The 26651-nt window shown below is 35.6% G+C and overlaps 2 protein-coding genes and 1 pseudogene across 3 annotated transcripts; all 3 read right to left on the reverse strand.

Moving 5' to 3' along the window:
• Positions 1 to 1892: 1892 nt before the first annotated feature.
• On the reverse strand, positions 1893 to 2985 carry LOC110760182 (heavy metal-associated isoprenylated plant protein 16-like). Its single transcript, XM_088254117.1, has 3 exons — positions 2707 to 2985; positions 2460 to 2540; positions 1893 to 2340 (listed from the first exon to the last, which is right to left on the reverse strand). Exons 1-3 carry the CDS (start codon positions 2785 to 2787, stop codon positions 2086 to 2088), a joined length of 417 nt encoding a protein of 138 aa, XP_088110243.1. The 5' UTR covers positions 2788 to 2985; the 3' UTR covers positions 1893 to 2085.
• Positions 2986 to 6360: 3375 nt separating this feature from the next.
• On the reverse strand, positions 6361 to 7265 carry LOC110760137 (heavy metal-associated isoprenylated plant protein 47-like). Its single transcript, XM_088254206.1, has 3 exons — positions 7119 to 7265; positions 6889 to 6967; positions 6361 to 6762 (listed from the first exon to the last, which is right to left on the reverse strand). Exons 1-3 carry the CDS (start codon positions 7122 to 7124, stop codon positions 6497 to 6499), a joined length of 351 nt encoding a protein of 116 aa, XP_088110332.1. The 5' UTR covers positions 7125 to 7265; the 3' UTR covers positions 6361 to 6496.
• A 13605-nt stretch (positions 7266 to 20870) lies between these two features.
• LOC110760126 (heavy metal-associated isoprenylated plant protein 47-like) lies at positions 20871 to 21542 on the reverse strand (annotated as a pseudogene). Its single transcript, XR_015836339.1, has 3 exons — positions 21482 to 21542; positions 21333 to 21411; positions 20871 to 21254 (listed from the first exon to the last, which is right to left on the reverse strand). The product of XR_015836339.1 is annotated as a heavy metal-associated isoprenylated plant protein 47-like (transcript).
• Between the last annotated feature and the right edge of the window lie 5109 nt (positions 21543 to 26651).

The raw sequence follows: 26651 nt of genomic DNA on the forward strand, positions 1-26651 counted from the left end.
TTTGTTTGTATTATTGGCTTCAATTTCTCTACAATGCATCCCAGGCTTTTCTTGGTCTTTGTCTATTTGAAGAGGATGATGAACTTAACTTAAGCTTGAACTTGGTCTTCGGGATTGAAAAACTTGAAGAGTAGAGAGAGAGAGAGAGAGAGAGAGAGAGAGAGAGAGAGAGAGAGAGAGAGAGAGAGAGAGAGAGAGAGAGAGAGAGAGAGAGAGAGAGAGAGAGAGAGAGAGAGAGAGAGAGAGAGAGAGAGGCTAAATGGTTTTTTAATGGATTTTCATCAAAAAAATATTTATTTATTTATTTAATCCACATGTCACGATGTGATTGGACATGTGGACTCCACTTATCTTCCACATCATACACTTAATAGAATTTTTTATGGTAGGGACCATTTGTGATAAAAAGTCAAAACGTTAAGGACTATTAGTGTCACAAAAAAACCTCAAGGACCATTTGTGATAATTTCGTAAACGTCAAGGACCATTTGTGATAAAAAACTTCAATTTATTAGAGACAGCTGTATGTGGATGCACTGATTTGGCCATATACATAGAAAACAAAAATGCAATTCGGAGTTTATGTGTGAAAACTGCATATAAAAATAACTAAAGGAAAATGGAAAGTTTTTCTTCACAACTAGTCAATTTTCCCTGCTATGATACCATCCAAATTAAAGAAGAAAAATTAATTAATTCCAAGGATGTCTTTCTGGTGGACAGTCATAAAATTTACATTAAAATATTGTTACAATTTTTTTTTAATGTTAATTCGTTAAACTATCAACTTCTTCCCTTTTTTTTTTTTTTTCTTTTTTTTTCTTTTTCTTTTATAAACGTTGATGTAGCTAGAGTACCTCCTAGGAACCATCTAAGTGAATCCATCCATCCAGGTAAAGACAATTTGAGACTTTTGGTTACTGGTACCAATAAGCCAATGTGAGTGTGGTGGGGCTTATTTGTTTAAATACAATTTGACCCATGAATCAGGGATCGGCCTTTTTTGGTTAAATACAATTTATTTATTTTTATACAAGTGATAATTGGAATTGTTAACTGGAGCCACTGATTTAGTCCTTGTGTCTTAGTTGAGGACAACATGTTTTGTGTGGTGGGGCTTATTTGTTTGTCTTAGTGCATAAGCATATGCCCAAAAACTGCTTCATATTCTATGTAAAGGTATGTTGATCATGGGATTATATATTCCCAAAAGTAAAGTTTCACCATTTAAATTAGGAAAATTATAGAAAAATTACATTTGTATACCACATTGTGAATTATATTTCTAATAAAGATGACACCCATTGTATGAAAATAAATATAAATTACAATAGGAAATAAATCTTAATTATAATAAAACTAGATAAATGGGTAAGTAACTAAAATCCTAACATAGTAAGGAACCCAAATCCCAACTAAGTAAGGACTTGCCAACAAAATATACATCTCTACTAGAGAACAAGTCGTTAAATTATGAAATTTTGTATTCGAATTAGCCTGCTTCAATATTGGGTCGGGCCGACCCCTCTTGTTCTTGAGTCAAAGGGGTACAAAATGTTGTATATCATTCTAGCGGTTCTTGGTGTGAATGAAGAACGTATAACATGACTCAAAAGTTCAGGATCAACTCCATTTGGATGAAGAAATTGAAAATTATAAAGAATTCTAAATGACGGAATTTAGATTTCCATCATTTTAATTTCTGGCAATTAAAGATTTTAGTGTTTGGATTTATACATTTCGAATTTTGTAAATGACACTATGAAAATTGTGAAATGACACCTATTTTTGTGGAAATTAAACTCGGGAATTTGATGCCCCAATTTCCATGATTTTTCTGTGCATCATTTAATAAATTCCGTTCGTAACTTGCCAAACAAGAGAATTGTCAATTTCTCATCTTAAATTTCAACTTATTTTTTCTATTAAATTTCAACTTATTTTAGCTTATCCAAACGTAGAATGGACAAAACTTCAACAACAATCACGTAAACATAGCAAATGTTTGCCTTTTTGCCATACGTAGAAAGGCAAAGGTCCATTGTAGACAACTGGATAGGAGTCTCAAGATTAACAGTGCTTACTTTAATATCGGCAGTACCCGTCAAAGTCATAGTACACAGGAAACTGTGGACAGGGAAAATAGGTTGATGCCCATTGAATTGGCTTTATCTCCTCTTTCTTCTCCTCTTTCTTCTCCTCTTTCTTCGCTTCTTCAACGCTTACTATGGTGGCGTAGCCAAGCTTCTTCTGCAATGACTTGGCCAAGCAAACGGAATCAACTCCAACTCCAGCCACCTCCACTTGCCCTTTCTCTAATTCTATGGAAACGTTGCTCACACCAGCTTAATTAATTAGTGGTTCATCATTAACTAACTAATTAATTAGCAATAATTACTTTGAATGATATCATTTGAGTAATCACAAATTATATATTTGAAATTGATGCATGCATACATACCTTTGGCCTTTGCAGCAGTCTTCAAGGCCTTGGTTTTGTATTTCTCAGACTTTATTTGCACCTTGAAGACTATCTTTTGCTGCTTAAATAAACATCATATATATATATATATATATAGTTAAAGCCTTTTGTTTCACTTTCCTAAACAAGAAAATAACTCTAATATAATAAAATGAATGGAAATACTTAAAAAATATATGTTTTAGGAACAAACAAAAACTAATTGAAAGGCTAATTAAGCTTACCTTGGTGTTGGGGAGTGCGTATGAAATTTCCTCTTTCCAAAAAGAAATCCATTCTATGAATCTTTCTATGCATGAATACATCTTTTCTCTACTCTATGATTTTTTTTTAATATTTCTTTTTGTGCTTCAACACTTGGAGGTTGCTTCTATGTATAGAAGCTTAGTCTTCCAAGGATATTACCTCGTGTTGACCTGTCTGTCCCTATCCATATAAATATGGGGTCAGCTGCTTGGAAACTAAGATTTCCACAGACTTAGTCAAGACACCTACCAAGATATTCAAATTTGATTTCCTGGAATACTTTGATTTTTCACAAAGAAAAAAAAAACAGGAAGAGAATGCATATTCAAAAATAGATTAACTAGGGTGCTTGTAAGTGATTGAGCATCTCACATTTCATGCATGCAATGGAAGCTTAATTGGCCACAGATTCATGTGTGTCAGTTTTTACCCAACTACTATTTATAGAACCACAATCATTGAAAAAACAAAAATTAATTAATTCCAGGGCATCCGCGTAAATGGTCAAAGCCAAACGTTTCCTTCAGAAGGACGATTAAGATTACATTAAAATATTGAAAAGTCTTGTGGCATTGCTGCTGATGCATGCAGAGGCGGATCCAGGAATTTTCCTAGGAAGGGGCAACATTTAAAAGGCTAAAAGCCAAAAGAAATTCCCAAATTATTCGAAAGAGGATTTAGGGTTTATGGTTATACAAAGATAACCAAATCATAAAACAAAAATAATCTCTCTAAAATAAACAACAATATTAAAATACATATTATAAAATATATAAAAAAACAGAAGGAAAAAAAAAACCAGAAGAATTTTTTTTTTTTTTTTAAAGAAAACTTCAAACTTGGAGGAGAGGGATGGATCTACAGCAAGACTCAAGAGCACGCAAGGCTTCTTGAAGAATCATTCAACGCAAGGTATCCATTGGTCCATTTAATTCCAACTTGAAGAATCATTCAACGCAAGGTATCCATTGGTCCATTTAATTCCAACTTGGACTCCAAGAACACGCTCTTCCGTTCTGTGGAAATAAGGCTTCAGGTTTGCTCTTAAATTTTTTTTTTTTTTGCCTGGCCAAAACGACATCGTTTGGCCAGGACTTAAAAAACAAAACAAAAGCTGCTCCCATCGCAGCATCGCAACAAAGAAAAGGAGGTTGCTGGGTTGCTGAGGCATTTATTCGAACAGGTGGTGGGCACCTCCAAGGTAGAGCTGAGGGGCAAACTCCGGCGACTTCAAAGCTTTTTCCGGCGAGGGGAGGTGCAGCTGCACCTCCTTGCGCCTCTGTGGATCCGCCAGTGGATGCATGTATATAGTGAGTCCTACGAACCATCTATGTGAGTCAATCCTACTAAAGACAATTGGGTACCATAGTGGTGGAACCAGGAATTGAGGTTAGGGGGGGTCATTTTGCAAAATATAAAAATAAAGAGAATGAGAGCATAAACACTACAGGTTATCGTAGAGCTTCTTGAAAATCATTACAGCTTTCACACGTCAAGCTATGATTGTTGTATATATAAAACCCTTATATCTTTTTTCAATATTCAATTCAATTCAATTCATACACACAACATTAAATTATTTACACACGTAGAGAGAGAAAGTAAAGGAGAGTGAAATGGCTTGAGAGAGAGAGAGAGAGAGAGAGAGAGAGAGAGAGAGAGAGAGAGAGAGAGAGAGAGAGAGTTTAGTATGGGCCTGGGACCCCTTTGGGCTCTACGTGGCTTCTCCACTGGGTACCCTACAAGCAATATCAACATCAAATTAGGAAACTGATAAAACAATGGCGGTTGCATAGTCTATATTACTAGTGGAGACAAATGATATTATTGTCTCAAAAATCAACTTAGGGGAAAAATCAAAATCAGTAGCTAGTGTGAGTTTTTTCAGTAGTGTTCGTACAATCGTCCAACCTTACATGTGATGATCTCAGCCAACGGAGGAAAACTGATTTTTTAACTACGGGAAATTTCTTCACATGCTCACACGATTATGGGAAATTTCTTCACATATCCTCATATGTCCCCAAACGTGTGACCAGGGGTAGAGGGAGCTAAGGCCCAGCCGCCCAGGGGTCCTATGCCCCCTTTCAATGTTCTAGAGACCTTGGGTTTCTTAACACAATTACACATCTTTTATCAAACATCAAAGTGCCTTTTATATTTGTCTTCTCTCCCTTTTCCACTATTATTACTACCCATACTCTCTTTTTGTCTTATTTTTGACTTTGATTGTAGTAATAAATTACAATTTGAATTTTGTTAGTGTATGTGTATATTTAACGAAGTACATGTAATATCTTTTGCTAGTATCAATGATGAGTAGATAGTTAATGTGATATGTAAAATAATAGAGTATAGTAATTAAATTTATGAATTTGTATCAAGTAAAAAAATTAATTAAAATGTCATTGTGAAGAAAAGTAAATTTCAAGGTGCCCGTAAAAAATTTATGGCTTTGCCACTACATGTGACTGATACCATGAAGGAAATTGAGATTTTGTCCAAAACTTATTGGCCATGGCTATGTTAGAGTAGCCTATAAGACCTTATTGCATGTAAAATTTCTTAACTTTCCAATATGAGATGTGAGTTAGTGATTCTTCAACTCGCACTTCATCTGCTCCTCATCTGCTATTCAAGAAAATGCATAACCACAGCTACTCCTTAATTTGGGGTTTAAAAAGCTTCGCAATCCCTCTGATCATTGCCGTGCATTGAGACAGGCTCATGTGGTCTAGTATTATTAGTTCTATTATTCTTTGCTAGCAAAGTTTATTTCCAATAACAAGACCTACCACTCATATTTCTTCTTTGAAAACCAAACTCAAGCGAAATGCACAAATTCCACTAACTGAGCCTGAGTGGACTTGTACAATGGGTTGAGGACTTGGAATCTAGACAGAAGTCTGCATGGGGAAGCAATCAAACCACAAGTCTTTTGCAACAAAACATAATATATGTCCTAGACTTCACACGTGGAAGACCTATCAGTGGACTGGTGTTGGCATTATTGTTTTTATTGTCTGAATAGTAGTAAACGTGTCGACAAGTCGACGACGTGTATGGTGTAGATTAATTGATCGACTTTTCGTTGAAGATAATTCCCTACAAAGTACGCAAGGGGAGAATGATGTAACACAAATGGCAGGGAAATTTCAAAAAAATTATAATAGTTATATGTTGCGACAAGACAAAGAAATGAAACATTCCATCCCAAAGCTAAGGCAAAGCGAAATTCTGACCAGTCATAGGTTTATCTCAAATGTGCTGTCATTATCATATATGTGGAAAGTCTTTACTAAAACCCCTTGCGTTACTCATAAGTCCAAGTGGAAAATATGAATATATCACCAAAAGTTGTATATGTTATAGCTAAATTACAAGCCTCTTTCGTTCAAGTTGGGGTCTATGGAAAGCAACACGTTCCATGTATAGCACGTCAAAAACAAAAATGTAACCTTAAATTTGCTTTTGGAATCTTTGAGAGTTCCTCACTAAGTTGGTTACCGGGTCTGTACATTTAGGGATTGTGCATTTTAGTGTAATCATTATAACTGGTCCAAGAATTACTATTAATTAATCTAAATTCATAACAAATGGCAGTCCACATATATGAAAAACAAAAACCAAAACACAGGCACAAGGCACAAACAAAATCTTAAACAAGAAAAAGAAATCAAAATTATAAACCCTAGTTTGGTTGTGATCGATCTAAGATATCGATATATCAATCTTCAAGCTAAATAGAGTAATTGCTGTGAAAACGGTTTACATAATAGAGCATTGGATTGGTTCTGGATATTCATGAACCTGTTCATAGCACATTGGAGGACAATATTGAACACAGCCTGGAGGAGGGGTTGCCTTTTCCTCTTTCTTATCATCTTTATCTTTTTTCACTTCTTCAACTTTGACAATGGCGGCGAAGCCAAGCTTCTTCCTTAACAAACTGGTCAAGCAAACAGAGCCAACCCCATCTCCAATCACCTCCATATGACCTTTGTCTGCTCCTTCAATCGACACTTTGCTCACACCTGCTTTATATGTAATCATCCATTAATACTTATCAACTGACCTAATTATTAGTGATGAAATACTTGAATTTCTTTTCTTCTTTTTTTGATAAATTGATCTGTATGTATCGATTGATCGATGCCTACCGTGTGCAGCTGCAGCAATCTTCAGGGCCTTGGTTCGGCATTTGTCACAGTGCATTGGCACACTCACTACTATCTTTTGCTGCACATAAAAATTTGCACAAAAGTATGTGCGAGCAATGATTATCTTATATATTCAATTTCACTCGCATAAAAAAGGAAAGTATGCCTATGTACAATAAAATCCAGAGAATTTAAGTATGAAATGGACGCGTTAAGTTTTAGAGGCTTACCGTCATGTTGGAGAGAAGGATATATGAAATGAAGCTTTGAAGTTTTTTGGGATGGAAAACTCTATGAAATCTATGAGTGAATAAATCTATGAAAGTAGAACTATCGATCACTATGCTGTGTCAAGGCATATATTATATATATGTACTTATTTTACGGGAGCCAGCTTCGTCCTATAATATTATTAGCTCCTGTTGACTTGTAATTTTAAGTCCACATACACCTGCACGGTTTGGTAGACTTTTGTAATGACAATGGTACATACTACATTTATTATCATTATTGTAAACCAATTACCGACAGTCAAGTTTTTTTTTTTTTTTTTTTTTTTTTCGTTGTATGGCATGAATTAGGCCAGTTAACGGGTAGTGAATTCGTCTCCTTGCGCTCAAATTCGAATCTCCATTTTCAATTTACAATAGTTTAGACTATATATATATATTGTTGGAGAGTCCTTATTTAGTTAGGATTTTGGTTCCTTACTATGTTAGGATTTTGGGTACTTACGTATTTATTTAGTCATATTGTAATTGAGATTTATTTCCTATTGTAATTGAGTTCCTATTGTAATTTAGATTTATTTCTTATTGTATTTAGGGTTAACACATCTTTGTACTTCTCTATAAATAACTCCATACATATTTGAGATATCTGAAAATTTACCCTAAACCCTAATATATAGTCCTCATCAGTTTCAAACTAGTGAACCTTTTTTTGTGCCGAACGATACAACTAAATAGTGGAAGAAATTCCTTTATTTATGGAGGAGCTGATGGATTGCCCTGGTTCGTCGCTTAAGCGGAAGAAAGTCCTTTATTTATGTTTCGGCTAGTATTCTCGGGGCACTTCGGTTTCTTACTTTATTCACGCCTTTGATTTGGAGAAAAATTGCTATATACTTCCATTGGCAGAATCCAGTATAGTGGGTAAAACAAATCAGCGTCTTCCCGTACTTATGGGTTTTGGTGTATGCGGCTCCAACATCGTTTTGGCAGGCGGCATTGAACCGGAATTCGATGGATGGGGGAATTTCACACCATGTCCGTGTACAGACATTTATGTGTTTGACACTGCGGACTGCATTATGAAATCACCCCCTATGATACGTCACCGTCCCCTTCAACAAGGGAAGAATTGCCCCCTCGTGGTGGAGCATGACTCCAAATTATATGTTCTCTCGTCCCGAAGTTTAATGTTAATATGTGGCGTACACTTCGCTCCTGGATTCGAGATGTTAGACCCCAAAAATGACGAATGGGTGACTTTGCCTGAACCCCCAATTTTCCACCGACGCTACCTTGGAAGCATCACCAATTGTGTTGTTGTAGGCACTAATATCTGTGTCATGTTTGTCTAGTATCTTCCGCTTTGACATGGCTGACACCAGTCAAAAATGGAACGAACACTCTTTTACAAATTGCATTAGATTGCCATTGGACTTCGATGAACGAAGTTTAGCTGTGAAAATGAGTGACGGGAATTGGCTGATTTTCACATGTTATCCAGAATTGTGTGAAGAGGATGATGAATTCGAAGACGACGCCTACCGTTGTTGCTATGAGGACGACTGCTTCTACCGTTCTGGTGTAGATGATAATATTCCTCAGCCTCATCGTCATTTTGAATGGAAGCGTATGTTGTGTAGATTTAGCTCCACCAAAATGGATTAAGCTGCATCCTCAACTTGTGATACTCGCAAGTGCACGAACCGTTGGTAGTTTAGCGTATGTAAGTGCGAGGTCGATTCCACAGGGATTGGTGATTGAATGATCCAATTTAGTTTCCCTACACAAAATAGAAACAAAAACAAAGAACATAAAACAAGGAAGAAAGAAATAAGTAACTCAAGCAAATAAGTTCCCAAGTTCAATTAGATTAATGGATTGATTCTAGCTAAAGTATGATTAAGCCATGGTGTGTGGTCATAACCTTGTGTTCCTAATTCCCTAATTTGATCATTTGTTGTCTAACCTAAAATTAAGCATTAGGAACCCATTAAGCATAGAAGAACATTTTAAACAACCAAGCATGTATCTAATCCCTGTTGTCGAATGTCCATACATACTCTTCCTATTCATAGTTCAATTCGAATTAAAGCATGGTGTATACTCTTAATTCAAACCAAGATAGCTAACATGCAAGCCTAAATGGTGATCAATCATTCAAACTAGCATATTAACTTATAAGCATAATGAATAAGAACAAAAACCATAATTGAAACTTGGAAACTAATTCAACTTGAAAACTTAAGAAAAGAATTTACATAACAAAGAAAAATAAATTACAACTAAGAAAACATTAAGGAAACTAAGAGAACTTTGAGGAAGAAAGGAAGTGTTTGAGAACTTTGAGGAGGGAGAAGAAAGTGTTTGGGAACTTTAGAGAATTTTGGAAGAACATGTGTTTGAGAGCTTTGAGGATTTTGGAAGGGAATGTGTTTAAGACATGGGGAATTTGGAAGAGACTGTTTGAGAACTTGGAGGATTTGGAGAAGAAAGTAGAGAGGTGTTTTGAGAGCTTTGTGGATTTTGGAAGAGAGTGTTTAGGAACTTTGAGAATTTGGAAGAGAGTGGTTGAGAACTTGGAGGATGTTTGTGAACTTGGAGAATTTGAGAACTTAGGGAATGAAGAGAAATGTGTTTGTGAAGTGTTTGAGACATGAAGACTTTTGGAAGAGAAGGGAAGTAGAGAGATGTTTGATATTTAGTACAAAGAAAATTTAATAGAATGATCTTATTACAACAATTGAGAACTACAAAGGGAAACTAAGAGAATTTGAGGGAGAGAAGGGAAGGGAGCTCTAGAGAAGTGCTTGAGAGCTCCCCCCCCTTGGGGTGTTATTACAAGCTTAGAGAACTTCCCTATTTATAGGCCTAGGGGAAGTGAAAATCAGAATTCAATAAGACTAATGCATACAACACTTGAATTATAAAATCTGAAATGGTTGATGCACTTGTATTAGAAAATCTGAAATGGGTGATGCACTTGTATTAGAAAATCTTGAATTGGTTGATGCACTTCACCACTAAATCCCACCAGCAGCCCTAGCTCATCTTCATGTCACCATGACCAAGCTTCCAACCAGAAATGATAGCTCATACCTAGCTCACCATGACCAAGCATCCAACCAGCACATGCTGAGGTCAGCATGACCAGCAACTTCAAGGGCTTACAACTTGGGCTTCTCTTAATCAAATTAGGACTTTAAGCACTCTAAATTGAAGTTCAGAATGTCTTCTTTCCAGCCATATGTTATTTGGGCCAATCCAAGGTCGGAGGAAGAAGTTAAGGCCGAAACAAATTTCTAACTCATTTTCCGCGCTGATAAGATCCATCCTGAGCATGGTTCTGTGTTTGCTAGGTAACGGACTCCAGATTTATCCAATGGGGCTGACTTTTGGATATGTTATAGTACACACCAATTGGAGCAACTTTCATGAAGAATGTGGCCTCATCCGAGCTATGTAGGTTGCTGAAACAAAGCTTGCAATATGACCTACGGAACTGGACTGGCAGGGGGTTGTAGCCATAATGAATTTGTCTTTAAGCTCTTCATCAATTCATCCAAATTAGGCCTTAACATGCTTGAATTGCATGAATTATGTTCTCCAAAGCCATCATTGTTACCTAAAGCTCAATTAACTGAAAGATAAACACAAAAAGGATTAAAAGCACAAGTTTAACTCAAAAACATAACCAAATCATAAGCTAGAAGGGTAAGAAATAATATACAATTATGAACCGATCAAATACCCCCAAACCTAGATTTTGCTAGTCCTCGAGCAAAACAACACAAAACAAAGTTAAAAACAAAACTAGAAGTTAACTAAACCACTTTCGTAGGTAACTCGATTGCATTTAGCATATGCAACAAGCCTTTAAACCTCTAGGCATCCCTAGTAGGAGGAGTTGTGTCTCCTGAGGGTTTAACAGATACGATACCCACAAACGTTTTACTGACTCTGTAAAACAAAGTAATTAGAAAACTTAAAGATTGTTAGTCCTTAAGCAAAACCAAAAACAAAAACAAACACAAAAACACAAAGAACTTAAAACAATTTTTCCGAACATTTTCTGAAGAGAAATGACTCATGCACATGACTTAAACGTTTTAACAATAAAAGCTCAATTTTTAGACATTATTTACAAAGCGGCAAAGTTCTAAACACAATATGCTCAAAGTGTAGTAGTGTGATAGCCAAATGCAACAAATTCCCCAATCTTAGTTTTCACACAATTTCAAAAATCATACAAAGCATAAGTTCAACTTCAAATCTCACCAAAGTTGTCCTCTCACAAATGAATCACTCAGAAGAGGGCTATAATGCACACTCAGTTATAAACATGAGAATAGAGTTAAACCATAAGGGACTTAACTCGCAATAGAAATATGAAGAACTTGCATTAATATGATCTCAAGAAGGATGTCAAACACTTAAAAGTAGAAAAATGAATGCAATTCAACCACATGACATTTAAGATCAATTTAGGTCTTTAACATGGGTTGTAATGGGGCCAAGGGTGTAAGGTGAGTAAGAAATGAAGGATATGGATAATACAAAGTCCAAGGAACTCGCAATGCAAGAGCATAAAATAATTGTTTACAAGACTTCGAATCATCACGATTAGATTTTTTTCTTTTACCTGATCAAAACTCCTTATACCCTTCATTTACATTGATTCACTCCTTTCCTGAACAACCACCAATTTATTTTGAAGGCCCAAAAATGAAATTTCATTCAACCACCACTTAATCACAACTTTTCTCTTTTCTTTCACCAATTGTGTGATTTTTTTTTTTCTTCGAAATTCCCAAACTTAGTATGAAAAACACATCCCAATTAAAGCTCATGAGTTCCTTAGAAAGGTAAATATTTGTTTTTCAGGCTAAGGCGAGGAAATATAATTGGTTAAATGAAAGAAAAGGTTTACATGTAGGCTCAAAATGGTTAACAATGGAAAATCATGCTTAAGCATGCATAAGGTTAGCTTGAAAGGCACAAACGATCCAAAGAGGGCCTTAATATCACTTCTTAAATGTCGTGAAGTCAAATTGCATAAGAATGAATGACTTTTAAGTGTTCAACCAAATCAATAAATAATGAGATCAAACAACAACTTTGATGACAAGAAAATAAGAGTATGTATATAACACTCATGAATTGAAGTACTAGGCTCAAAAGCTCACTTTATATGGTTATATAAGTCTAATTTGTGCTTGATACAATTCTTTGGGTCATGCAAATCCTTTAATTGGAAAATTATGAAACAAATGGCAAGTGTAAAGAAGGTTTCAAACATATCATGCTAGAACAATGCCAAATTTTTTTTTTATTTTTTAATAAAGAAAAAAAAACACTAAAATAAAATGAAATCCAATTTTTATTTAAGTCATGCAAACATTTATCACTATCTCATCATAAGTGTTCGGAAAGTGACTCAAAACAAAAACAAAACAAAACAATACTTAAAATAAAAACAAGCAAAAAAATAAATAATTTTTTTTTTTCAATTATTATTATTTTTAATTTTAAGAAAAACCAAATTTACTTGCTAAACTCCAATACCCCCAAACCTAGAAATGAACATTGTCCTCAATGTTTAAAAATTAGCCACAACCAATGTCATAACAACAAATGAAGGGTATTAAAGCAAATAAAAATCACAAAACATACAAAAATAAAATAAAACAATTACAAAATAAAAATTACAAAACAAACAATCAAATAAAATAAAATAAAATAAATAAATAAAAAAACACGAAACAGTAAAACACTCAAAACAGTAAGCCCTAACAGATAGTCTTACACAAACTGAAACCCAAACAATTGAAAGCCCAACCCAAAATGAAATTAACCCAACAACGGTAAAACCCAACCCAACATGAAATCTGAAGCCCACATGTTTAAATTTAATTTTTTTTCTTAAAAAGATAAAACGTGAATTATGAGCGCAAAGCGGGATTTCTAAAAAAGAGGGAATGTGGTCCCTGATGTCGTTTCATGGATAGTCACGGGCAGAAAGCAGGAGCCACGTGTCGACGCATAGAGGCGCCGCAGATCCACAAGCGAAAATTACGGGCTCATGGAAAGGCGCGACAACTTTGCTGAACGCGTCCGTTCAGACAAAGCAAGTCGTGACAAATGTGTTGGAAACGGTTGGAAAGTGAGAAGGTTGTGGGACTCGAGGAACGCTGGATATTCAGAAAACGCTTAGACGCTGCAACGGCTAGGGTTTGTTTGTCAAAGACTACATCTATAAGAAGGAAAAAGAAGGGAAAAAAACAAAAAACAAAAAACACACAAACTCAGAAACACAAAAGAGAAAAGAAGCAAGAAAAAGAAAAAAAAAGTGAGAAATCAAATGGCTTCTTCCTACCCCTTTTCGTTATATCTCAACCTAGCTCCACCGACTCAGACACGAGGCCAAGCAGTAGCACCAGTATGGATGCCCTACTTTGCCTCCGCACGGGGGCCTGTGACTGTCAATGACTCAATACTCCTGGACAACGATGTTGCCATTGGAGTTTGCAGAAATTTAGTGACTCCCAAAGATATACGTGTGTTCGGGACAAGGGATGACAACCGGGTCACGAGTGATGCCCTGGCACTGAGCGTGCAGAGTACAGCATGTGTCGCAAGTTTGGGTCATCGCCTACTTGCGAAGTCCCATGAGGTAGAGGTGCTTAAAGCTCAGTTGGCGGCGGAGCGAAGTTTGGTTGAAGACTGTCAGAGTGCTATAAAAAGCTTGAAAAGGGAGAGGTCAAGGATTGTGGAGGTGAATCGACACCAGCTAGAAGTATTGCGAGACGAGAATAAAAATCTATCAAAGATGGTAGAGTTGTACTCTCGCGACATGAGAAAGCAACTGGAGGACCTAGACCGACCGGGTAAACGCAAGCAAGCGGATCGCGAGAGTAGTTACGCTCAAGCTAAGATTGCGATCTTTGGGAGCTCAAGTGATGAGCCCCAAGAGGCTGTGCGTGAAGCCCCGGAAGAGGACAGCCAGAGGGCCAAACTCAAAGCTCCTATGGTCGAGACACCGAGCGCCAAGAAGAAATGATTTCAGTTTTTTTTTATTTATTATTATTTAATTTTAAAGTGTATTGTGTTTTTTTTTTTTTTTTTTTTTCCTTTAATAAAAACGTTAGCTATCTCAAAGAAACGATTGACCCTAAATTTAAAGAACGACAATCAAACAAAAACACGAAGACCCAAACAAGATTTTTTATTTTTTATTTTTTATTTTTTATTTTTAGTTAAGTAAATACACAAATAACTGCTTCTTCTTTTAAGAGAAAAACTTAAGGATGGCCAGTTAAGGGCCTCAGAAAACACAGCCAGGGGTTCCGGGAAGGTTGGAGGGGTCACAATGGTCCCGCTTAAAACCCTAACTTCTTAGACACCGAAGGTGTCGCCTTAAAGAACTCCTAGACACTGTATAGACTGCGGTTGCTCACTGGAGTTACCAAAAATTTAGCTCCTTCAAAGAATATCCTATGAGTTTTAAATTATACTACCTAATTAAATAAAAAACAAAATAAATAAATAAATAAATAAACTGAAATAAACACGCAATTCAAACAAGAATTTAAAAGAAGAGTTGGGATTCTTGCACCAGGTGTCCAAGACGCATCTTTAATTTTGTCTCTTCTTCCAACTACATTATTAAGAAACCTGTCAAACAAGAAGAAAATAATTGAAAATAAAATAAAATAAAATAAAATAAAATAAAAACTGAAAAAGCAAAAACACAAACATCAGAAAACAGGGAGGCAAAAGTAAGTGAAAGTGTAGACATGCTCCCTTTTAAAAAAAAACGTGCTCGCAATTTGCGCCAGAAATGAAGGGATCCGAGAGAAAATAGCACAGGATAGCACCCTCGAGATCCGAAGTGCTTTCGGCTCCCTCATCTACATAAGTCTATTTAAACTCATCTCGGTGAAGTAGAAGAGCACCCCGCATTTCTTCCTGCAAATTTAGAGAAAACATCAAAAAATCCAAAAACAAAACAATGGCATCCTCATGCACTCACCTTGATGATCTTAGCCTTGAATTGTCCCTTGCGCCACCGAATGCGCAGATAAGGGCTCCTCAAAACCATGTCTTCCCAAATTCCACATATCATCATGGTACGGCCTCAAACTTTGCTGAGGTAATACCGAACTTTTCTGAGGCAATGCCGAACAGAGCAGCGCTGCTTGGAGGCATGATTGGCAGCAAGCTCACACCGACAGATCATCTGCATGTGGCACAGAGGTCTGACAAAGCAGCGGTGGAGGAGTCCAATAATTTAACTGTTCTCCATGCGGTCTCGGCTACCAATTTGGGCATGCGTTTACTGGCGAGAACACGGGAGTGTGCCGCGATGAGCGAGGAAATAGTTTCCTTGAAGGCTATGGTGGCGGACTTGCAGAAGCGGCTCTACTGTGCCAATCAGCACGTGGAAGCACTGCAAAGAAAAAATGAGGACCATGTGGAGCTGCTGCAGATTCTGCAAGTAAGAGATAATAGAGGCATGCCATGAAGATGAAGATGAAGACGAAGAAGAAGAAGAAGAAGTTGTTTTTATTTTTAATTTATTTGAATGTTCTTTTTTTTTGTTTTTGTTTTTTTTTTTTAATTTTTTACTTTTTTTTTTCTTTGTTTGCAATGCAGTGTTTGAGTGAAATAAAAATAATAAGTTTTTAACACTCAGAAATAAACTAACTAACCACACCACGTAAATAAATACATAAACTAACTTAACAAAACAAAAAAAAGAAAACAAAGAAGTTCCAAATTGATTTTTTTTTAAAATTATTATTATTTACAACTAACTGACCACACAAAGAAAAATAAATAAATAAAAAAAAAGAAGTTCCAAATTGCAATTTACAAGGATTAAAAAATAAAAAAAAAAAACTCAAATTTCCATTTTTTTTAAACTTTTTTTTTTTTTTTTTTTTTTTGTTTTGTTTTGTTTTTTTTATAAAACACACAAATATACAAGCAACTCATGGATGACCAGTTAAGGGCCTCAGAAAACACAGCCAGGGGATCCGGGAAGGTTGGAGGGGTCACAAAGGTCCCACTTAAAACCCAAACTTCTTAGACACCGAAGGTGTCGCCTAAAGAACTCCTAGACACTGTATTGACGGAGACGCTCACTGGAGTTACCACGAGTCAGCTAATATAAAAAATCTTTTTTAATTCTTTTTTAATAAAAGAAATAGAAAATTAAAATTACTGAAGTAATAACAAAACAACTAAAGAGAAAGGATTGGAATACTCCCCCTTGAAGCGATTAGGTCGAGCATGATGCATTTGGAGGTCGCGACTTCTCCCACTGCTCCACACTCCCCATTCTTATGATTGAGGTTGCCATCTCTCTCCATTTTTATTAAGCTATCATAAATTGCTAAAACGAACACAAAAAACTTGAAACAGAATTAAAGGATTACGAAATATAAAAAAAAACTAAAAATGAAAAGGAAAAATCAACACACGTCCAATTCCATGCTTCAAAGCAACAAGCACCAATGGGTTGTGTAAGCTGGGACTTAAACCCAGTTCTCTTGCTTGTTGGGCAATTGTCCTTTTCTGTTGGACTACAAACACAACTTGTCCATTAATGTCATTAACTTTAAAACTTGAAATTGTCCAGTTAAGAAAAAAAAAAATAAAGTAGGAAAGCCAAATAGAATCAAACAATGTTACCGATCCCCGGCAACGGCGCCAAAAACTTGTTGTGTAAATTTAGCTCCACCAAAATGGATTAAGCTGCATCCTCAACTTGTGATACTCGCAAGTGCACGAACCGTTGGTAGTTTAGCGTATGTAAGTGCGAGGTCGATTCCACAGGGATTGGTGATTGAATGATCCAATTTAGTTTCCCTACACAAAATAGAAACAAAAACAAAGAACATAAAACAAGGAAGAAAGAAATAAGTAACTCAAGCAAATAAGTTCCCAAGTTCAATTAGATTAATGGATTGATTCTAGCTAAAGTATGATTAAGCCATGGTGTGTGGTCATAACCTTGTGTTCCTAATTCCCTAATTTGATCATTTGTTGTCTAACCTAAAATTAAGCATTAGGAACCCATTAAGCATAGAAGAACATTTTAAACAACCAAGCATGTATCTAATCCCTGTTGTCGAATGTCCATACATACTCTTCCTATTCATAGTTCAATTCGAATTAAAGCATGGTGTATACTCTTAATTCAAACCAAGATAGCTAACATGCAAGCCTAAATGGTGATCAATCATTCAAACTAGCATATTAACTTATAAGCATAATGAATAAGAACAAAAACCATAATTGAAACTTGGAAACTAATTCAACTTGAAAACTTAAGAAAAGAATTTACATAACAAAGAAAAATAAATTACAACTAAGAAAACATTAAGGAAACTAAGAGAACTTTGAGGAAGAAAGGAAGTGTTTGAGAACTTTGAGGAGGGAGAAGAAAGTGTTTGGGAACTTTAGAGAATTTTGGAAGAACATGTGTTTGAGAGCTTTGAGGATTTTGGAAGGGAATGTGTTTAAGACATGGGGAATTTGGAAGAGACTGTTTGAGAACTTGGAGGATTTGGAGAAGAAAGTAGAGAGGTGTTTTGAGAGCTTTGTGGATTTTGGAAGAGAGTGTTTAGGAACTTTGAGAATTTGGAAGAGAGTGGTTGAGAACTTGGAGGATGTTTGTGAACTTGGAGAATTTGAGAACTTAGGGAATGAAGAGAAATGTGTTTGTGAAGTGTTTGAGACATGAAGACTTTTGGAAGAGAAGGGAAGTAGAGAGATGTTTGATATTTAGTACAAAGAAAATTTAATAGAATGATCTTATTACAACAATTGAGAACTACAAAGGGAAACTAAGAGAATTTGAGGGAGAGAAGGGAAGGGAGCTCTAGAGAAGTGCTTGAGAGCTCCCCCCCCTTGGGGTGTTATTACAAGCTTAGAGAACTTCCCTATTTATAGGCCTAGGGGAAGTGAAAATCAGAATTCAATAAGACTAATGCATACAACACTTGAATTATAAAATCTGAAATGGTTGATGCACTTGTATTAGAAAATCTGAAATGGGTGATGCACTTGTATTAGAAAATCTTGAATTGGTTGATGCACTTCACCACTAAATCCCACCAGCAGCCCTAGCTCATCTTCATGTCACCATGACCAAGCTTCCAACCAGAAATGATAGCTCATACCTAGCTCACCATGACCAAGCATCCAACCAGCACATGCTGAGGTCAGCATGACCAGCAACTTCAAGGGCTTACAACTTGGGCTTCTCTTAATCAAATTAGGACTTTAAGCACTCTAAATTGAAGTTCAGAATGTCTTCTTTCCAGCCATATGTTATTTGGGCCAATCCAAGGTCGGAGGAAGAAGTTAAGGCCGAAACAAATTGCTAACTCATTTTCCGCGCTGATAAGATCCATCCTGAGCATGGTTCTGTGTTTGCTAGGTAACGGACTCCAGATTTATCCAATGGGGCTGACTTTTGGATATGTTATAGTACACACCAATTGGAGCAACTTTCATGAAGAATGTGGCCTCATCCGAGCTATGTAGGTTGCTGAAACAAAGCTTGCAATATGACCTACGGAACTGGACTGGCAGGGGGCTGTAGCCATAATGAATTTGTCTTTAAGCTCTTCATCAATTCATCCAAATTAGGCCTTAACATGCTTGAATTGCATGAATTATGTTCTCCAAAGCCATCATTGTTACCTAAAGCTCAATTAACTGAAAGATAAACACAAAAAGGATTAAAAGCACAAGTTTAACTCAAAAACATAACCAAATCATAAGCTAGAAGGGTAAGAAATAATATACAATTATGAACCGATCAGCGTACATCTTTCCCTGCGTATCTCATGTCAAGTGACTTTACATCACTCACACGGCTTCAACCTTTGTGCCTGCCTGATGATCTGTTACCTACTCAACCAGGGCGTGAACTATTGCCTAGGTTCCGTGATCTATTTACTGCTAGAGCACGTGAAATACATTATAGGATCCTCCATCTAGGAGGTCATGAGATATGTCTTATATTGTCTGTCGACACTGGATTTGAGTCCAAGGGCGGAGTTCTGAGGAAGATGCCGATTTTTGTGATACGTTTCAAATTTGAACTTTCTGACAGTAGAGACTTGGTAACCATCAAAACGGGGTCTTATGGTGTTCAATGTTTTCTACGCGGTGCGAACAATCCAAGGGCAACTAAAGTATCCATGCATGGTGCCTTTTGGCTGTAAGTTTTGTTAACTCACTATTTGTTCTTTTCAAGTTTGGTTTTTCTCTTTTGTAGCTATGGAATTTGATCATCAATAAAGGGTGGTTAAGCTTCTTTATCTTTTATTCCTATGTTAGAATAGAAGAGATAGATAATGTGAAGAGCTCATGGGAAAACATTTGTTTAGAAAATATAAATTACATGCATGACTATGTCACATGAGATATTTAATATTTGTATATTAAAATTAGGCAAGATGAGAAGTGAAGAATATGATTGATTCTTTCTTGACTACCAACCCACCTCCACAGTGTGGTATGATCTCCCACAAGATATATATATTGTCCACATTTCCTTTGATAATGACCCAAACCCCTTTGTCTCATATTGATAGTTGATTTGCAATATACTACCTGCCATATGATCATAGGTTTTTCTAAGATAATACAAATTCGATTTGAAAGCAAGGTATCTAGCAAAGTTGGCTCTCTATAATAGGAAATTACCTCTGGTATAGGGTTCCAAGAGCTAAACTGAAAACTAAAATTCTCTCCATCATAGGTTTCTCTAGAATAGTTTTCAACGTGTAATTAGAAAATCATTTGAAACATATACGAGAAAAATCGTCCTCATATGTCCGCTAAATCACTTATAACTTAATTATTTAAGTGGTTCATACATGTTTATGAAAGTAATTAATTCTCGTCATGGTGATTATATCTTTTAGATCATTTACATTGGAACAGCGAAGTCAAAGTCTTTTAGTAATCTATAACAACTCGTAAAAAGCAGATTTCATATTGCGAAATCCTTTCTTTTTCTCCTTTATTTGGATGAGAAAGCGTACCTAATATCCATGACTACAAGTTTGTTATTCCAACCTGCACTAGCTGTCATTAAATATACATCTCCTACATACAAATATTATATAATATAACATATATATCATAACAGAGTCAAAGTCTTTTTTTTATTTTGAAAATTAGCAATAAAACAAAGTCAAAGTCTTTGTTGGCAAGACTTGTGACTTTCCTTGCACGTCAAGAATTCTCATATCAATTGTAATTGATTTCCTTTTATTTTTGATTTTCTACCACTAATAAAATAAGGAGTTATTACTTTTCCTTGGCCTACGTAGACTTTCTTGTATTATAAATATGACCTCTTGCTATAAAGAAAATAATATATAGAAAATTCCCATAAATAATATTCTCTCATATTTTAGTAGTTTATATATCTGTTAGATATGATGGCTACGCCACATAGATATTAAATATTTGCATATGAAAATGAGGAAATATATGTAGCAATCCAGGCATCACTTATAACTTATTTAAGCCTGAAGTGAAAACTTTATACTCAAAATTAAAAGTTCGGGTAATGAAATTGGTGTCATCAGTAAAAGTTACGTTCTCGTAGTGAAATTTACCCTCTTTGGGTCATAACTTTCTACAGAAATCAACAACTCCATTTAGCATCAGCAAAAATGTAAAGTCAAATTTGCTCGATTGAATCTTACACCATATATATGAAATGACAAACTAGCTGAGGTGGATGTGCCCATTTTGTACATATATAATCAACTTTTCAATCATGAATTAAAATACTGAAATTAAATTGATATAATCATGAAATTAAATAAAACTTCCTAGGACAATTACATGATGGAGCAAGTTGGCTCTGGATATTCACGAACGACTTCACAGTACATTGGAGGACACTGCGGAGCACAATACTGAACATAGCATGCAGTTGGTTTTTCCTCTTTTTTATCTCCTTTCACTTGTTCAATTTTACTATGGCCGCGAAGCCAAGCTTCTTCCTTAGCAACTCCGTCAGGCAAACCGAGTCCACGCCGTCTCCAATCACCTCCACATGATCCCTGTTTGCTCCTTCTATCGACACTTTGCTCACACCTGCTCATGTTATCAACTCCAATTAATATATCTGAAAAAGTTGAAAGAAATTTTGATGGATCATGGATATATATATACCGTATGCAGATGCTGCAATCTTCAAGGCCTTGGTTCGGCATTTGTCACCGTGCATTTGCACCTTCACTAATATCTTTTGCTGTAAAACAACAAACACATAAATATATGTATACATGAAAATGAAGGCAACGTACTTGCATAAAATGTACCTTCATGTTGGAGGGTATATATATGTATGACCAAAACAAAATGGAAGAGCGTTGAGTTTTTGGGATGGAAAACTCTATGAATCTATGAAAGTAGAACTCTTGCTGTGATCTGTACTTATATTTATAGGGACCTTTGTCCTAGAATATTACTATTGTGAGTTCATATACATATGGAAACAATAATTATTTTAGTTTTCTTTTTATAAAGTCAGATCAAGCACAGCGGTTTCGCAGAATTAGTCATGCCAATGGACCAATGGTATTCTTTATTTTAATTTTTTTTAATAAAAGAATATACATCTCATTTTCACTTATAAGGTCAGATCAAGCACAGCGGTTTCGCCGAATTAGTCATGCCAATGGACCAATGGTATTCTTTATTTTAATTTTTTTTTTAATAGAAGAATATACATCTCATTTTCACTTATACTTTTTTTTTTTATGAGATTGGGGACAAAATCCCGAAAAGAAACGACAACTGACTAATACATATCAAGTGAGACCTAACAACGCCTAACAAATCATCCACCAAGAAAGAGCTAACCCAGGCAGGAACCTCATGCAAATAACAAACCCCCATATCCAAGTTAAGGCTCCAGTTAGCCATACAATCAGCTACAAAATTCATTTCTCTATAAACATGAGCAAGGTGACAGTTGCCAATACACCTCATAAGAACACAACAGCTTTGAACCAACACAGCAAGAGGGTGACAAGTCAAGGTAGAATACTTAATTTTCTCTATATAGCCAGAATACTTAGATAGCGTATCACTTTAGCTTTAGGGGGGTGTATTCAATTGAGATTTTAAAAGACTATTTAGGGATAAAAAAGTCTAGTGGATTTAACTAGAATATAATGACTTATAGGATTTTATTTATGGATTTATATAATAAAGATTTTTTACTTAAGAAATTTAAAGATTTCTATAATATGATTTATAATATTTGAAAGGACCACATGGATTTTTCTGGGTTCGACATAAGATTTTTTTCGAAGAAATAGACCCGTAAAAATTAAAAGCTAATATTATTTCATTGTTTGTATGTCTTTCTCAATACAAAAATAGGAAATAATATTATTTCATCAACTTCCGAACTCTTGCTGCCCCGTCCCAGCATCCCACGCTAACATACAGGTTTGCCAATTGCACATGGGTAGAACCACACTTTGAATATGTAAAGCGCATCTTTGACATCCCCAAGATAAATTATCTTTGCCTTCCAAGTAGGGCTCGTCAATGGGCCGGGCCGGGCTAGCCTGGCCCAAATTTCATGGGCTTGGGCCGAGTCAGGCCGAGCTTTAAAGAGGAGAGAGAAAATATCGGGCCGGGCCGAAATGGGCCTAAAAAATAATAAGTGTAAAAAAAAAAAATTATGCTACAACAAAATTGAAAATTTAAATTTATGTATGCATTTTCATGTTTTTATATGTAATCACATTTTCACGTTGTCTTGAGCATATTTCCTTGATAGATTTACATAAAACAAAAGAAAATACTCTAATAGATTGAAAAAAACCAATATAAATACTCTAATAGATTTACATAAAACAAAAGAAAATACTAACAACTATAAATTTAAGGATAAAACTTGTATTAATTTTGTGCTCATCATTTGGTGATGTGTTAAAGAAAAATATGATTATATTTGGTGGTATGATTATGTTTGGTGATATGATATGTTGTTTGTCTTATTATATATATATATATATAATTGTTGTATTAATAAATGACACAAATTAATGTGCTAATCATCCAATTATAAACTAGGAATGAGTAGAATTCAATGGAAACAAACACAATTTTTATAACAAGTAACACACAAAAAAAAATTAAAGAGGGGGATTTGTCATTCAAGTGATGTAATCCTAATTCTAAACCCTTATTTATACATAATTATATATGTATGCGGGCCTAACGGGCCGAGCTTTTGTGGGCGGGCCGGGCCGGACTTTCATGGGCTTAATCGGGCCGGGCCTATGGGTCCGGCCGAGCTTCAAACACCCAAGCCCAAGCCCGGCCCAAGCCCAAGCGGGCCGGGCCCTCTCAAAGCCCATAATGGGCCGGGCCGGGCTTTTTTTCAATGGGCCGGGCGGGCCCCCGTAAGCCCATGAGCCCGCGGGCCAAATTATGAGGCCTACTTCCAAGATACATTACCTAGTTGTAGTTCTTTCATTAAGTAGGTTTTGTCTCTGGTGCCTTTTCAGGGTCCAATTTGCTTAAATTTATGAAGGGCATTCTTGATTATGAAACAACTAAGCAATACTTTTAAAGTGCTCTTAATGATTTCTTTAGTTGACTTCAACTTTTATGGCTTAGTTTGTGACTGTGGGTAGTGACTTGTTTATTGAGATGACAACCCTATCACTAATTGCTGGCAAAGAGCACTTCTGCCATGCCCAAGAGCTCCACTGCCTGTGCAAGCACTCATAATACTTGCATACGTAAAATCATTGGGTTTTGAAGAATGCCTTATCTCACTGAAAAGCTGCACACACACATCAACCTGCCACTCTTGTGCAAACCCTGAAATAATGGATGTACACGACACCACATTTCTCACAGGCATTTCATCAAACACCCTATAGGCAGTCTGTAACTCACTGGATGTACCATAAAACTTACCAAGGATCTTCCAATATACACATTGGCAAGAGAGCTCATTTATGGTGCAATTAGTTCTGCACCAGCACCAATCTGCTAGCTTTAGGAGAATTTTCAAAACCCAAATTATGCATTTTTGTTTTAGTTTTAACAACTGTTATTGACAATCTAAAAAAGTCATCCTGCATTTCAAGGTTTTTGATTATATTAGATTTGACATGTATATTGATCAAGAGGTTGTGCAATTGTAGAAAGCGATTTCCAACCACCATAGATAACGAAAGAGATGGAAGAAACATTAATACCATGCCATCCTATTCCGCTGCACCGGTATCCTGCCCTAGCTAGTTAATGAAGCAGATATAATTATATTGATAAATCAGTATATGGTCGTAAAACTTTCCATGTGCCCCTCCATGTCTTCTTTCTTGTCAGCCCACCGCCCCACTGCCCCACCACAGAAAAATCAAAGAACAAAGTTGAGATTTTTATTGGTTAATTGGGGGGTTGAAGGTGATGGAGGATTCACAAGATTTTATTATGCAACAGAGAGGGAGATGGGGAATTGAAGGAAGGTCGTTGCTCACACCCAACAGCAAGTAGCTCTAGGTATTGGTGGTCTGGTCGTCAGGCCAGTGCACAACTGCTTGGTGGAGGTCAAGGTGAGGAAGGAATGAATAAAAAAAGTCCCACGTGAAAATCTGATGGGTTAAGGTGGGATTTGAGATAGGGTTTGGTATTTATATCTCTCACTAAAAAATCTCACACATTCTGCATTTTAAAAAAATCCTTCAAAATTAGCAAGTTTTTGAATACCACCAGACTTTTTGTTACTTGTTTAAAGTCTTGATTGAATACCACCAGATTTGATAACCCTCTTTAAAAAATCCTAATAGTCTTAATGGAATATCACAAGACTTTTTAGATTATTTAAAAGTCTTAATTGAATACCACAAGACTTATTTATCCCAAAATAGTCTTTTAAAATCCCAATTGAATACACCCCCTTAATTTTCCCTTGTTTTTAATTTTTTGGTTGTGGCATTTGAATTAATACGGAACTAATATATTATTAAGAGATATTAATCAGTTTCTAATTACTAGTGGGTTTGACAACTTTTTATTTTTTTATTTTTAAAGGCATTCTTATCCAGTGATTAAGTAGTCTCAACACCCAGAGAATGAGTCAATATCGCCAGCAAGTAGCAAATGAATTTCAAGAATTAAAACCTTTTTACCCTCACACGGTTCGGCCACTCAAAACTATCCACCACGCTTACCCAGCTAATCCACTTAATCTATTCAACATAACGAATTCGAAAACGAAATTTAATATATACAAATTATCCCGGGTAACTCATTAAAATCACAACAACAAAAAAAAGTTTTATTACACAGTACATGTGAAACTTTGTTTTTTTTATTATAATAAAAGAGATAGTCTAAACTACAAGGGAGAGGAGGGTTTCTCAAACACACTACCAAAGTGTCATGGTGGTTCGAACATGTGATCAATGGTCTGCAAGTCAAGGATCTCTTTCACTGGACTAGACCCCGTTGGCATGCTAAAATGTAATTTATTTGTTAAGAGAAATGACTGATTACATATAAGGAGTCAAGTATATTTTTCCATTCAATATTACGAGAAAAACAAAATTTCATGCTAATTATGTAGTCAACTCCTTATGTAATTCCCGAATTAGCTAAAATAATCAAATTATATAAAAGTTCTCTATTTTTGCCAACATGAATTGGAAATACCCATATATGTATAATTGTTGGAGGCTTAAAAGCTCTCTACTTTCATTTGAAATTAGATATATATATATATACACGCTGCAGAAATAATCTGGACTACTTTGTTGAAACTATAGAAAGTACATGCATTTCTTTCTTTCTTATCTTTAGAACTCATTTTGATTTGACTGCCTTAGATTAAAGATTCATGTAGTTGGTAAAAAATCTATCTTGTGAAGTCATGGTCTTTTAGTAATCTAAAAGAAGGCGTAAAAGTAGATTTCACAAATGTGAAAACCCTTTTTTGTCCTTTATTTGGATGAAAAAAGCATACCTAATATGCATGACTACAAGTTTATTATTACAACCCCTAGCTGTCGTTGATAGAAAAGTCCAAGTCATTTGCTTTCACATAAATTAATATGTCTCTATCATAAATTTGAGTAAAACGTTTTGTTTAATTGCAGTGGGGGAACAGATTACACATGTTGATATGTCACATGAGATATTCAAATGTTTGCATATAAAATAATGCAACATGATCATGGTAAGTGTACAATGATTGATTCTTTCTTGACTGTGTCCCTCAAAATATCGTCCCACTCAATCTTCGTTTTCCACAAATTGTCCCATATGATTGATTCTTTCTTGGCTAGCCTCAGGGACCAAGTAGTTAAGGTGTCACTTCTCATACTTCAAATTTCTTATACCGTCCACTTTTTATGGAGAACTCAACATTATAGTTTGTAATTTAGACCGTTTATTTTTTAAGTCCCAATAAAAAATTATTCGTGCAGAAGAGACAATCACGAACAAAAACTAAAAAAT

The sequence above is a fragment of the Prunus avium genome, chromosome 6 (genome assembly GCF_965620075.1).
Source record: "Prunus avium chromosome 6, drPruAviu1.hap1.1, whole genome shotgun sequence".
NCBI classification, from domain to species: domain Eukaryota; kingdom Viridiplantae; phylum Streptophyta; class Magnoliopsida; order Rosales; family Rosaceae; genus Prunus; species Prunus avium.